The following is a 14,138-nucleotide window of genomic DNA, read 5'->3' on the forward strand; positions in this document are numbered from 1 at the left end:
GATTTAAACCAATTAGAGGGAAATATACAACTTATATCAGTGTAATGAATCCTTGTTCGGTAGTAGTAGCATCAGCAGCAGCAATAAACAGCAGCAGCCATAGGAGCAGTAGTATCAGCAGCAGCAACAGCAGTAGCAGTAACATCAGCAGTAGCGGCAGCAGTAACGCAGCAGCAGCAATAGAAACAGTAACAGCAGCGACAGTACTACCAGCAGCAGGAAACTGATTATAGAGTAAACATTGGCAGCTGCGACACCAGTACTTGCCAGTACACAGTAGCAGCTGTTCTCCTATACTGCAAAGCTCATAGCTTTTGAACAGAAATTATTTTACATTACATTACATTATAGGCATTTAGCAGACGCTCTTATCCAGAGCGACGTACAACAAGTGCATAGGTTCATCAAGTAGAGGTGCAAAAGAAACACTAGAGTGAAGTAAGGATCGTAGTGCCAGAAGTGACCACATCGATCAGGACTCCAACCCTGTAGAGTAAGCTTGTTCAGCAAGCAAGAATCCTACCAAGTACAAACTAGCATTGGAATCACATCTAATCACACAAAAACAATCCTGCCAGATACACTAACATAATCAAATTATCCTAGCTAGGTACAATGAGCTGAACTATAGGCTAGGGAGGGGTGGGGAGAGGTGCAGCCTGAAGAGATGAGTCTTCAGTCTGCGTTTGAAAGTGGTGAGATTCTCTGCTGTTCTGACCATCACGGGGAGGTCATTCCACCAGCGAGGGGCCAGGACAGACAGCAGACGGGAGCGGGAAGTGCAGACGCGAAGAGGGGGAGGTGCCAAGCGTCCAGAGGTGGCAGAACGGAGAGGTCTGGTTGGTGTGTAGGGTCTGATGATCCTCTGAATGTACCCTGGTGCTGACCCCTTAGCTGCCTGATATGCAAGCACCAAGGTCTTAAATTTGATGCGAGCCATAACAGGCAGCCAGTGGAGGTCAGTGAGCAGGGGGGTGACATGGGAATGTCTGGGGAGGTTGTAGACCAGACGCGCTGCAGCATTCTAGATGAGCTGCAGGGCGGATTCTCCGGATGTTGTACAGGAAGAACCTGCACGTTCGACTCACCGCCGTGATGTTCTGGGAGAGGGACAGTCTGTTGTCCATCACCACTCCAAGGTTTTTTGCGGTGGGTGATGATGACACCACAGTGTCCCCTAGGGAAATAGAAAAGTCGAGAAGGTTAGAGGATGGAGCAGGGATGAAGATCATCTCCGTCTTACCTGGGTTCAGCTTAAGATGGTGGTTATCCATCCAGCTCTGGATGTCCCTCAGGCAAGCAGAGATGCGAGCAGAGACCTGAGTGTCAGAGGGCGGGAAGGAGAGATGCCAATGGATGAAAGAAGCACATGTCCAAAGCCCTGTAGCTTCACTGAGGATGCCGGGAACCATCACTGCTGTCGTTGCCGCACTGGAGCAGGAGTGGTGGTGTAGAACTCCAGAATCGGGACCACATTGCCAATGAGACGGAGGCGGATGGCAACCAGATTTCGTCATGGCATTTCCCAATAAAGGCTCCTCAGGGCTCGCATGGGTGCCACCACAGGTACCGGGTCATGGAGGAGAGGATGGAAAACAGTGCTAGTATGCAATAATGACACAAGTTCCTTCATTTTCTCAGATTAAAAGCTTGAGGTGTATACAAAATATAACTAATTTAAGCATATTTGCCATGGTGAGATCACATAAAGAACCATGAAGCATAAGGAAATGCAATTTCCAACAGTGGGTACTTCGGGGTTGAAACTCTTGCCTTAAAAGAGAGACCAGTTTGTGAACGGAGTTATATAAGGCTGAAGAGTCTATGCATCTTTTAAAAATTGGGGAGAAATGCATTCTGCAGAGATTGGATGAACATATTACTGCTTCTGCCCATCAGGCGTCACGACGAGGCTAATCGGAAGCGACTCCTGCCAAATGGATACGCTGGAAAAGATGCATAGCCCGGTCCCGAAAGCCGAGACGATTGGCGATCGTGTTTTTGAGTTTCACTCAATTCGCTGACATAAGGGCCACTCCGGGCGAGGGCAGGCATCGAAGCAATAAGGTTCGAAGAATTATTTCTCAATACGTCACTATTTAAATATTATTTAACAGTTGGGCACAGTGGGCTGCTTTACAGCGCCACATTGCATTACTAATATGCTTACTGAATGAGTATATTAGGAGAGGAATTGGAACCAGTCTCTTATTTTTTATTATATTATTATTTTATTTTTTTACCATCGTATTGCACTCTTTATTTAAGATGAAAATGCAATGTACGATTAAAGAAAACTATGACAAAGTTGCGAAAGCACGTACTACAAAGCTGCCTGGAACCAGCCATAACCGGGAGCAGATGCAATGGATGACGCGCAACGCCATTCGCGTGAGCATGCAATTGTAGAGACAGTGAGGCCACCTAGGTTATGCGGAGCATGTCCGTACCAGGAGGTATAATGTTTCCTGAACATATGTGCTCAGTCGTGTGGTCACATGCCTGATCACATGCACGGTGAAGAAGTCAGAGCAGTGACGTGGAGAAGGCTACATCAAATCCCTTCTCCACTGTGATAAGCCTAAACGCCCGTTTAAGTGTCATGGAGTACAACGATACACTTATTTTATGTTTCATTGTATGTATGTATGTATGTAGGTATGTACCACTTATTGTAAAGAGTCTTTGAGTCTTGCAACAGCACAATATTGAGAGAACCAGTTGGACGAGTCAACATTAAGCCTAATTTGTCTCATTAAAATGGACATTAGCAATCCCTAAACATTCAGCATCGTGATCTGACAGCTAAATTAGGTAGCCAACCAAATTGTATCCTCGCAGATTTAACACCAATATGTATTTAATGTTTTCATTTTTCTGTCGCGATGATTGGGTCCCGATAGAGAACCGGCTTTTTAAGCGCAAATCGTGAATGAGTGGAGGAAACTGTATCTGGTTCTGAAGTTGAAAGCCGAAAGCTGGTTTGCATTTTACAACATTGGCTGTAGCCTACTTGCCGGTAACAGTCTAATACTCCTTGTAGTGTAGCAATTCAGCGAAGGGTAGAATGCAGCTTTGAACAATGTAGACAACTCTGCATCTCTGCTCTTTGCAACACGACCTGCCGCCCAAGTTCAATCTGCCAAACCTATAACAGCCAGAGTTTAACTGGCCATCTCGCAGCCCAATCCTCCCGGAATAACTGTTTACACCAGGAAATAGGCCATTAGCCTACAAATACACAAACTATAGCCTAGGCCTGTGTGAGACATGGGGGCCATCTAGTAGCTGCGTAGTAGCAACTGCCCATAATCCATTAGCCATTCACAATGAACAAAGATTCTTTATCGATACGCCTACTTTTCCATCTCAGCCAAGCGTGAGAACTTTGGAGTTTCCCAATTCAGACATTTCCGCTTAGATTTACGTGCACAAATCCCAAATTTGCGTAAAAATGATTGATTGGAAGACCCTGCTCTGATCAACTAGGGGATGTAGCCTGCGACCCAATTCTACTGCGATCCGGAAGGCACCCGAAAGCATTCACGCCAGGGATTCTTTAGCAGTGAGAGCATCTAGCGTTGACTCTGATGGTGAGAAACTCAACAATAAGCATACCATTAACTTGTGCCCGCATATGTTGGAACGTTTCTGCTTTTAGCGAAAGACTTGCGATATTTGTGAAACCAGCCTCGCTGTGAGACATCCCCACAATCAAATATGTATATTCGGTGTTGTCAATTTAGCGACTTTTATAGGAGGCCATAGCTACTTTCCATAGAAAATAGTTGGCAACACTGTGTAGGATTATGCATTTACTGCTAGACTCAGAGCTCAGCAGAATTTAAATAAGATTGATGACATTACCCGGCTAGAATCTGCAGCTAGCAGATATGGACATGGCAGCAGCTTCCAGGCTTGAACATGACATCCTCCATGGAGGGCCGGCGGCCGCCGCAAAGCAGCGCTCCTTGAATGAAGCTCCCTGGCCAGTTAGCAGTGCACCGGTATCCTCAATATCTGGAATATGTCGCTTAAAACAACGCTTTTCGTGTCTGGCCCCAAATGGATCGCCTGCCTGCTGCAGCTATAGAGCTTAGAGGTAAGGAGCAATGCAAATAAATAGCAAAACTTAGTGCCTAGGCTGTGAGCTTAGACTAGCAGCGAACATGTAGCGAGCAGACATGATTTAGACTGGCAGCATGCCGTAGCTGGATTGCAGGGAGAAGCGCCGATTTACAAGCAACGTGCAGTAGCTTGCATGCAGGAGGAGCAGCAGAATGAGTAGAGGGAGGCTGTTTAGTGAATGACTCCGCTGAGCCATCAGCTGATTCAGCCGGAGCGCTTGACTCTTGTGGCCTGCCAGAACTAAGTGATGCTCCATTTTCCCAAGAAATTACGAAAAATAGTTGACAACGTTTCTTTAGGTGCAGCGTCTTTTACTGCTACCGAATGCGTAAGTGAATGCAATGATAAGAAAATTTTTGGTTACCCTGACGTATAAAACGCTATTCCAAAAGCAAAATTAGACATGTTATACATCGTTAGAAAGCCTATACTCTCACCTACTGAAGAAATGAATTGTCAATCAAGCCAGACTGTACTAAAAAGGGCGACAACGCCGTAAACAACAGGTGTGGTATTACTAAAAGAATGTGGCCATATGCATACCAGACCACCTCTGAATGTGGTCTGAGTGATCGGATTTCAATGCGTCTTGGGTGCGTTCACGCCTGTAGTTAGAGCTGTCCACTTGTGATCAGATCACCCAAGATGCATTTTAATGCCAGGTCTGAACAGGGCCTCACAGTCCAAAGACATGCAGGTAGGCTAATTGGAGACTCTAAATTGCCCATAGGTATGAATGTGTGCATTTGTGGTGAGTGAACGATGTTTGCGCCGTGCGATAGATTGGCAGCCTGGAAGCAAATCCCTGTAGCAACGCTCCAACATCTAGTATAAAGCCTTCCCAGAAGAGTGGAGGTTCTTATAGTCGCAAATGGTGGACCAGCTCCATACTATTTCCCATAATTTTGGATGAGATGTGGGATGTCAGGTGGCCACATACTTTTGGCCATGTAGTGTATTAGCTACCATTAAGGACACACAACACACAAATGTGTTTTAAAATCGATCAGATCAGCTAGGACATGGTAAATGTTAAATATCACCAATGAAAGTAAGTATTTATCCACTAATAAAAGTTAATGGGATGATCAGAAAACCTTTTCCTTGTTCAGCAATGTTCCTTGTTCCTTGGCTATGCTTGTGTGAATATTTGGTCACAGTCGGGTATATATTGGATAATATGGCTGCCAGTGTAATACATTTAAACATCTGAAAATGCCTCCAAATCTCACTTATGTTACCAGCTTGGATATTGTTCTTGTGAAATCATTTCTACTGTTTTTGAAATGGGAACTGACATCTTAGTGAAGTGAGAAAGCCCACACCCAATGGCGATGAAATTTCTGCTATGGCAGACTATGGTTTCCTGTTTCACAGAGTACAGTTGTTACATAATCCCTACATGATGATCCTGTACTGAGTTTAAATGACGTTCCCATGCATTCAGCTGCAAAATTATATGGAGAGCAGAAGGTTGTGCAGGGTTCAAATTTAAATTCAAGCATATGTTAAGCTCTCCAGGAATAGAATGTATGTCTGGCCTTGTCTTCTCATCTTTCACCATGACCTAAATGGAGAAGCAGCTGTGATGGCTTGCATAACAGGACAGAGGGAGGAGGAATGAGGGTAGACACTACAAGCATTTGGTAACTACTGGATGCAGTTTTGAATCATGTGGGTGACTCAGTGTTCCCTATTGCCCCTCTGTACATACTTGTGTACCCCATATATGTAGTTGTACCTGTTGGTGCACCATTAAACTAGTCTGGGAGCACGTGACACAATGTACAAGTATCTGTTGTCTTCAAAGTCTCCTACACACCCCTATTACTTTGTGAAATCTTTTGATATTTAATTCATTGGTTTGGTACTGAAATAAATAAACTTGACTCGCAAAAGTTAGAGAAATATTTTATTTTCTTCCTGAGTTTCTGTTTCAAGTGAAGTAATGCATACTTCTGTGGATGATATAAATGGATCAGTGATGGCCTGTGTTCAAAACATGAAGTGACATCACAAAGGAAGAAATCTCTGCACCTCAGAGCAGGTGGGAGACAAAGAAGGGAAGGGAGGGAATGCAGGCGGATTATTTTTTATCATCTATTTTGGCTGGGTTAAAGCGATGTTAAAAGATGACATGAAATTCTCTCTCTCACCGGACCTAAGTGATATCACAGATGGAGAAAATGAGGGAATGGAAGAGGGACACTGGAGGGGGTGTGGTCACCAGTTCTGCAGGGCGGAGCACTAACATGAGACTGTGGACATGCCCGTGTTTAATAGGCATGGTTAGCCACAAAAAGAGATTCATCAGAAGCAGTGCCGTGCTCTCCAGAGGAAGCGTATTTACCAGTGGAGGCCTGGCTGTTGCTCTGTGGGAGAAAAGAAAGAGAAGGGACATAGGGTTCATAAGTATTGACTTGTCTATACAGCTTTTTAAGTACTTAAAAAGTGGCAAGTGCCAATGATGAACATACGTTAATTTTTTTATCAGTACACCGCTTATGACCGTCATAGTTATGTACATACCAAGGCTCTCTTAACGTACTCCTCCTGGCAAGCCTGGCCATTCTCCTTCCTGCCGCCCCAGGCCTTGAGTGCGGAGGCCTGCAGGGCACGGCCATAGGAGAAGGTGAGCACCCAGGGCTTGTACAGGGGGCACATGTTCATGGCATTAAGGTTAATGGTGGCCTCCTCTTCGCTCTGGCCTCCAGACAGAAAGGCAATACCTGAGCAGAGAAAAGAGCAGGGAGGAGTGTGAGCTCAGGAAATCAGAAGAACACTGTATATCTGTCTTCATCTAGTCGGCGTTCAGTCTGGTTTTAGGAGGTTGGTTACATCGCCATGTTTGGCATCACATGGGTAATGTATGTCATAGTGTCTGTGATAGCTGCTTAATTTAGGGCATAGGTGATTCACCAGGAACTGCAGGGGGCACAGTGCGACGCAGTGCGCAGACGGTAGCCATGGCGATCTCCTGAGGAGAGTACTTCTGTGGGCAGGAGTGTCCAGCTGTCACCATGTTAGGTTTCAGCAGGGTGCCCTCCAAGTAAACATGGTGGTCGGACAGAGCTTTGTACACAGCAGCCAAGACCTTCTCTGTGACGTACTGGCACTTCTTCAGGTCATGATCTCCATCAGGCAGGATCTCAGGCTCCACGATGGGGACAATGCCATTCTGAGGATTTCAGTTCATTTTTCAGTTAATTCATCTTTTGTCCATTCATTTTTGTCCTTGTACTTCTGAGGTTCAGATTTTAGTAAACAATTGAGTTTATATAGCAAGCACCATGTTTGAGACCAAGCCATATTTTTTTTTTGATTTAGCTCTGTACTCCTTAACTTTAGACTTGTAAATTTTTATACATTTCAGCTCCCCCATGTAGAAATAACAGCACTTTAAAAAAAAGGTTAGGCTTACCAAATTCAACCATTTGGAACATCATTAAGAACACTGGTGAGCTCAGTAATTGTAAAGGGCTGGTAGGCTATGAAACAACACTACAGTTTATGACTGAAGAATTCTGACCATAATAACCACATATGAATTGTTCAATTATAAATATTAAATTATGGAACAGACCTAAATTAAGAAAAAATATGACTTTGTTCCAAACATTATGGTGCTCACTATGTATGTTCATGATAACACACCATTTTTCAAAGAACAGAACAGCAATGTATAATCAGAGAGTACAATTCTTCAGATCAACCAGGTAACTCCTGATGGTGCAGATGAAATTAAGGGATAAAATTGTTTCAAAATCTGTATTTAAGTCCTGCGTTTCCCCTTTCTTACCATCTGGCAGATGCTGGCATATCTGGCCAAGACATTGGCATTCTCAATGATGGCCAGACGGGATGGGGTGGTGTGAGTAATCTTCAGTACGCAACGCCACTTGGCAAAGTCAGCACCGTCTTTCTTGTACTGAGCACAGCGCTCATACAGTCCATCCAGACCTTGGAGGGAGAACAGCAGAAGAGTCAGATAAAGAGGAAGAGGATGGAGGGACAAGAGAGAGAAAAAGATAGCAAGGTTAGTAGGTTTCACACCCTGGGTAGTTGTCTCTCCGTTTGTGCCAGCCAGAGGGACCACACCCTTGTCCACCTTGATTCCTACCAACATGTCTCTCTCCTTGATGAGCTCGGGAAATGGTATGCCATCATCAGACTTCTGGTAGAGGGTCTCGTGGAAGAAAATGACACCACCGATACAAGAGTTGATACGCTCATCCGCAGTGAAGAGCAGCTGCCTGTACAACCTCCTGTTCTCCTCTGTGTTCTCAGCATTGATGCTCTGGAAGTGCTTGGCAACGCTACCTATAGATGGGTAAGACAGGCAGCAGTGTTCATTTTGTTTTTGATAATGATGAAAAAGCGTTGCCAAAAATGTGGCTGAATGACATTCATTAACTCAGTTCTGCACATTGTAATTATGTGATCGCTATGCCATTTGAAGCCAATCAACAGTCTAAAATTAATCAAGATGGCATGACTAAAATATAATTCTTGATTTGCCAGAGATGTTGCACATTTTTAACCATCTTGCAGTTTAAACCATCATGTGGTTAATCTATAGACAAAAATCTACACACAGTAGTGATACATTACATTGTACAATATTTTTATACATTATACAAAAACTTCCTGATATGTGTTGATTTTTTTGCAAAATAGGATTCATATAGCAATTGTGAGAAGACACATAAGATGAATATTTATGTTTCTATGATTGTTTTTATGTCATGCAGGCTAAGACTTTTTACATCAAATTTAGTGTAAAAGTGTAAACATTGTTACAGTATGATAATTTTGATATTTGATATTTTAGGAAAGAAAATCCCTCAGGTATTGGAATACCAGATGGATATATTGTGGATGTTCAATTATCTAAATTAAAAAAATGTGACAATGTGGTTTTGTGTTATTTACCCGTTGACTCATCTGCAGCAAGAATTCCCTTTCCAGGAGCAACAATCTTATTGGCGATTTGATTGAGCTCCCTCTTCTGATCAGGAGTGAGGAAAGGATAAGAGTGAGGCATCGTGACTCTGAATAAAGGGAGACAGAAGTGTACCTTAATGGTGGCCACAGAGGAGAAATACAGTGTTTAGACCTCCTATACTGTGTAAACTAGCCTGGATGTCTTGGCCATCAGCTTTGAATCAAGTCAGGAGTTGGTAAGGATGACATGGAAAGAGTAAAGTATTTACCAGAAGCTAAAGCTTGGCCATTAAATGTGGCATGAAGCTAGTGTAGCCTACACACGCACATTTATAAGGTGGTTTGATAGGAATCGATGGCTAACAATGACACTCGACTTTCATTGTGTGTATGAAGGTAAAGTATGTCATGATGTCACCACAGCAGTACAGCCAGCTTGTATGTTTGAATATACAACATACTGAGCTTTTTTCATTTGGGGAATGTACCAATATGTTTCAGTACATTTTCAAGGCGGAGTACAGCACCAGCTGATGTTAACCATTTCTCTGCAGTATGACAGTTTTTGGAGTTGCCGGGTAAGAGATTTTAAATTGTGACATATTAACATGTTAATGTAAATGCCTTTTCATTCAAATCGGAAAACCTCAATATAGAAAGCTATCAAATGCGACATTCACTGGGAACTATCGTTTAAATATTCATATAAAATGTTAAATTATGTACCACATGCAAAGAATGTCAACTGTATGGCAGGGAAGCTAGAGTGAGAAAGTGAAGGAATGCGTGTGGCATGTAAAGAAGCACCAAGATGAATGACTTGATGAGTCACAAAGTTACAATCTCGAAGATTTCCGTTTCGTTCTCTTTGGCGGTACCAATGGTGAGAAGCGGTAATTGCAGGTGTGTTTTTGGACCTCACTTCCCATAGACCCAACCGGATCCAACCAGTGTCGCCTGCGTGACAGTTGGTACCTGGGCCACGCCAACTATTACACTTATTATTTACTGAATAAAAAATGGTTGTTATACAATAACGTTATGTACATACTCATTCATTGTCTAACATTAGGCTAACTTAAGCTGTCTTTACACTGCCGAGCCGGGTTAAAATGCTGCAGCAGACCTTGGGTAGAATTAGTGATGATCAATTTCCACAAATGTTCTTTATCCACCTTTTGCTCAGCATGAACATCTTTACACTGCAGAAAAGAATTCGCGGGATTCGCTGTGGCTCGTGCAGTTATGTATCTCGTGCACAATGAACAGTCTTTTTCGTGAATGATTGTTGTGTGATATTTCTGAAACAACTGCCTTGTTGTTTCTGGTTTTGCTAGCTAAACTGTTCGAGAATAAAGCTGAGCTGGGTGTTAAATTAGCAATCAGAACAAGAAGAATAAAACAAAAACAAAGGAGATTTAATCAAAAAAGGGCATCAAGGCTGAAGGAACATATGCGGAAGCGTAATAAAATAATAACAACGCTGATCCATACTGCCGTATTCTTTTATTTAGTTTTCTCCGGCTTGACATCTTTACACAGAAATCAGACCCGGCTCTGCTCCACCTATACTCCGGCTTTATTCCGATCAATATATTGATGAACTTGATGGCAATGTAAATAACGGTAACGTTAAGGCCAGTTCAGATCAATGATTCGCAACGAGACGAAACGGTTTTAGAATGTTGCAGAGAAAATTGCAGCGGTGTGAACTGGTTAGTTGCAGAGCGTCTGAAGCCGTTGCCTAGGGTCTCAAAAGACCCACCTTGTAAAATCGCCAAATGCAGTTTTAGAACGTTTACAATCAGACGTCCTGGAATTTTGCAAGTTGCATCCAGTCTCGTTGCAAATCATAGATCTGAACTGGCCTTTAGTTAGCTATACTGCAACGTTGCAACAAGGTAGCATTGCATTCAAGAGACAGTTTGCGAGGTCGGTACCGGGTGGTAGCGTTAGCTAGCGTTTTTTCAAATTGTTAGCTGACATTAGATTGTCTTAATTACATTAGCTAGCTAGCTAACGCAACGTTACCTGATATGAGATGGATACTGTGCGCAACGTTGTCTAAACTAATGTTGCCTTTATTGACATGGTCCGGTAGCTAGCGTTAGCTGTGCAAATAGCTATGTAATTTAGTAATGTTACATTGTCATCAAATGTAATACGAAATCTACATCAACAAATAATATGACCTCTCATGTTACACAAAAACTTATTAGGGTTCCATAACCCCCTCCCTTTCTCTGTTATTGTAACGCTAGCAGACACTGGATAAAACAGTACGAAGAGCAAGCCTGTTGCGTCCGCCTACCCTCTCTGGCGGACCAACCACTGATGGGTGATGGAAAACGCGTCACTAACTATACGCCGCATGTGATTTTTTCCTGGGAATGTCGCCACAGACACCCAGTTCTATAATCATAAATAATAATAATAATAATAATAATAATAATATAAATTAATATAATAATAGTCTCAATCACCATTGTGTTACCTAATTCAGCGATAGATAGTGACTTAACAGACATTTATTTTAATGAAAATCTTCGAGATTATAATTAAGTCCATCTTGATCATGATGTTCTGCACGTGCAGCAACACAGTCATATCCCTGATAATGGAAACAGGCAGAGCCATGACAAATTACATGTTTGCAGAATGCAGATATATATTAGCTGGCAAAAAGGAAGTTATTTAGTTTGTTAATTAGGGATTCGGCTATTTAATTACCTTCTTCAGATATTTTAGGTAGTGTGAAGGCCTGTGTGCTTTCAGCAGTAATTCTGGTGTGCAGACTTAATTCCCATTTATCCTTCCCATTTAGCAGTTACCTCTGTCCTGCTCCTGCATTAATCCATTGGATGTGCATGCATTTTCTTCCTTTTTGTTTATACTGGTTGCCATACAATTACTTCAATTTGATGAGTTTTGTGCATTCATAAGGCAGGTATGCTAAGTAGCTACTATATCACCATCCCTTGTGTGCAAATTTTTACCTTGTCTCTTTCCAAAGAACATGGTTTTTTTGTTACATTGTCAAGCACCATTCAGCAAGGATTTTAATTGTACACAGACATAAGTATATTGGTTTCAATGTTTTCACTTCTCATGGTGGAAACTATTATTGTTGTTACTTTCAACTGCAGAAATAGTTGAAGCATAAATTCATGTATGGCAGTGGACAGTGTTGCTCCAACTGTTGCATTGTATGCTTTTGGTCTTCTACACATGATTTCTAGTGGTAGGTATATTTCTAACTTCTATCCCTTCTGTGAAGTGAGAATCTGGCAAAATGTGTCTGCTAAAATTGCAAGAATTTGTCCTCAGTATGTTACTGCCGTTACAACTTTTTCACATGAGATACAAGTATTCAGCCTGCCTACTTTCATTTGGCCTTTCGGCCTTTTCTCAACACCCATGTCACACCTCCTAGCACTCAACCCCTTCCTGTCACTTCTCAAAAGGCCAGTCTAAATATAGACATTTTAACCAGCAACTGTTTGCAATGCACTGCATCCATCCTTACGTGTCATATATACAGTGCAAGGCATAGTGGAAGCAGTATAACGCATATTACTCTTTGTAGTAAATGAGCATGGTTAATCAGAAAATTGAGTCTCATTTACAGTCAAACTGTGTTGGGACTATCGAGCAGTCTCTGCCCCCTTTCTAGCACTTTGCATCCAGCTTGTACCAGCATGAGAAGGACATCATTGAAGTTGAAAGTTCACCCCTCATTAAAGGTCCATGTGCCTTCTAAATCATAGTTATTTAGATTATAAAAATGTTACTGTTCAATCACAAATATTTTTGTAAATAAATATGCCAGTAGCATTTGTCGGATTTTGCAATAATCCATTCAAATAGTTTTGTATTGGTGCTTTCTCGACATATATCAATGCACAAGTCAATGTGGTTAAATCTACTTTTGTGAGTTAATTATAATAATAATAATAACAACAACAATAATAATGACCTCTACAGGATAAGCTTAAAGATTAAATATTTCTACTAATTGTAATGCACACTTATTATTTGTTGAATTAAACCACTTTAAAAATACATAAATATGACATGTGCAAAAGTTGCAAATTGAAGGTATTCTTCCATTTGATCCATTAATAGGTTTTTAAAGTTCTCAACACTTCATTGACTTGTTAGGCCTTACATTTAGCCATGTCAAGACAACTCCAGAGCTCAATAAATACTCTGACCCTTCTAGCCTCTCAGGGTGGTGTGCTTACTCTCAACAACCATAGGCTTCCCTAAGCAGCTGACGGAGGACATTGGAATAAACATAATTAACTGTTACAAAGCAGGGGAAGGCTATACGAAGATATCTAGACTTTCATGCTTGAAATTACCACCAAGAGAAGCATCTTTAAGAAATGGAAATTAAGGTGAATTGTTAAAGTCAAGGCAAGAGCTGGAAGACCAAGAACATTCTCTGATAGAACTGCTCATAGACTGGTCAGTATGTAAAGAAAACATTTGAATGTTCCCTGCAGAGGTTGTGTAAACTTCTTTTCATTATTTGACCATGGATGCCCAAACTTTAGCATACTGCTAATAACAACAAGAACAACGTTATACAGGCATATGGCCCCTGAGCATATTTACGTATGTGTGTGTGTGTCTACCTTTGTTGAGGAGAGATGAGATAGATGGGTGCACTGACTCCGGGAGAGAGGAGAAGATCCGGCCAAGGTCCGCAACACAAACCTGTCCACAGAGGCCAGTTTTATCAGCCTGTCATGACCCTTCACATTTCATTGGCTTGGCTAAACATAGTGTTGTACAGCAACTCGAGAAGGGTGGTGACATACACAAAAAACTATATAGAGTTTGCATGTGATTTGTGTCTGAGAGTTATGAAAGACTGCAGAGTAATTTGCACGAAAGAATTGGAGGTTTGGCAGAAGACACACTGTGAAAGAACAGGAAGGAATATGAGAAGAGGAACGAACATTCATGGAAGAATATGTGGGCTGAATAGAAGAATTCACAGAAGATACAGAGCAATCTTGTGGATCAACATCAATTACAGACTGGATGTGGGAAAATAG

At 42.0% G+C, this 14,138-nt stretch overlaps 1 protein-coding gene across 1 annotated transcript; it reads right to left on the minus strand.

Annotated features, from left to right (window-relative positions):
* Positions 1 to 6,027: 6,027 nt before the first annotated feature.
* On the minus strand, positions 6,028 to 13,864 carry aldoab (aldolase a, fructose-bisphosphate, b). Its single transcript, XM_064324623.1, has 7 exons — positions 13,713 to 13,864; positions 9,061 to 9,179; positions 8,182 to 8,448; positions 7,928 to 8,088; positions 7,048 to 7,306; positions 6,658 to 6,857; positions 6,028 to 6,500 (listed from the first exon to the last, which is right to left on the minus strand). Exons 2-7 carry the CDS (start codon positions 9,170 to 9,172, stop codon positions 6,405 to 6,407), a joined length of 1,095 nt encoding a protein of 364 aa, XP_064180693.1. The 5' UTR covers positions 9,173 to 9,179; positions 13,713 to 13,864; the 3' UTR covers positions 6,028 to 6,404.
* Positions 13,865 to 14,138: the final 274 nt, after the last annotated feature.

This window comes from Anguilla rostrata, chromosome 2 (assembly GCF_018555375.3).
Source record: "Anguilla rostrata isolate EN2019 chromosome 2, ASM1855537v3, whole genome shotgun sequence".
NCBI lineage: Eukaryota > Metazoa > Chordata > Actinopteri > Anguilliformes > Anguillidae > Anguilla > Anguilla rostrata.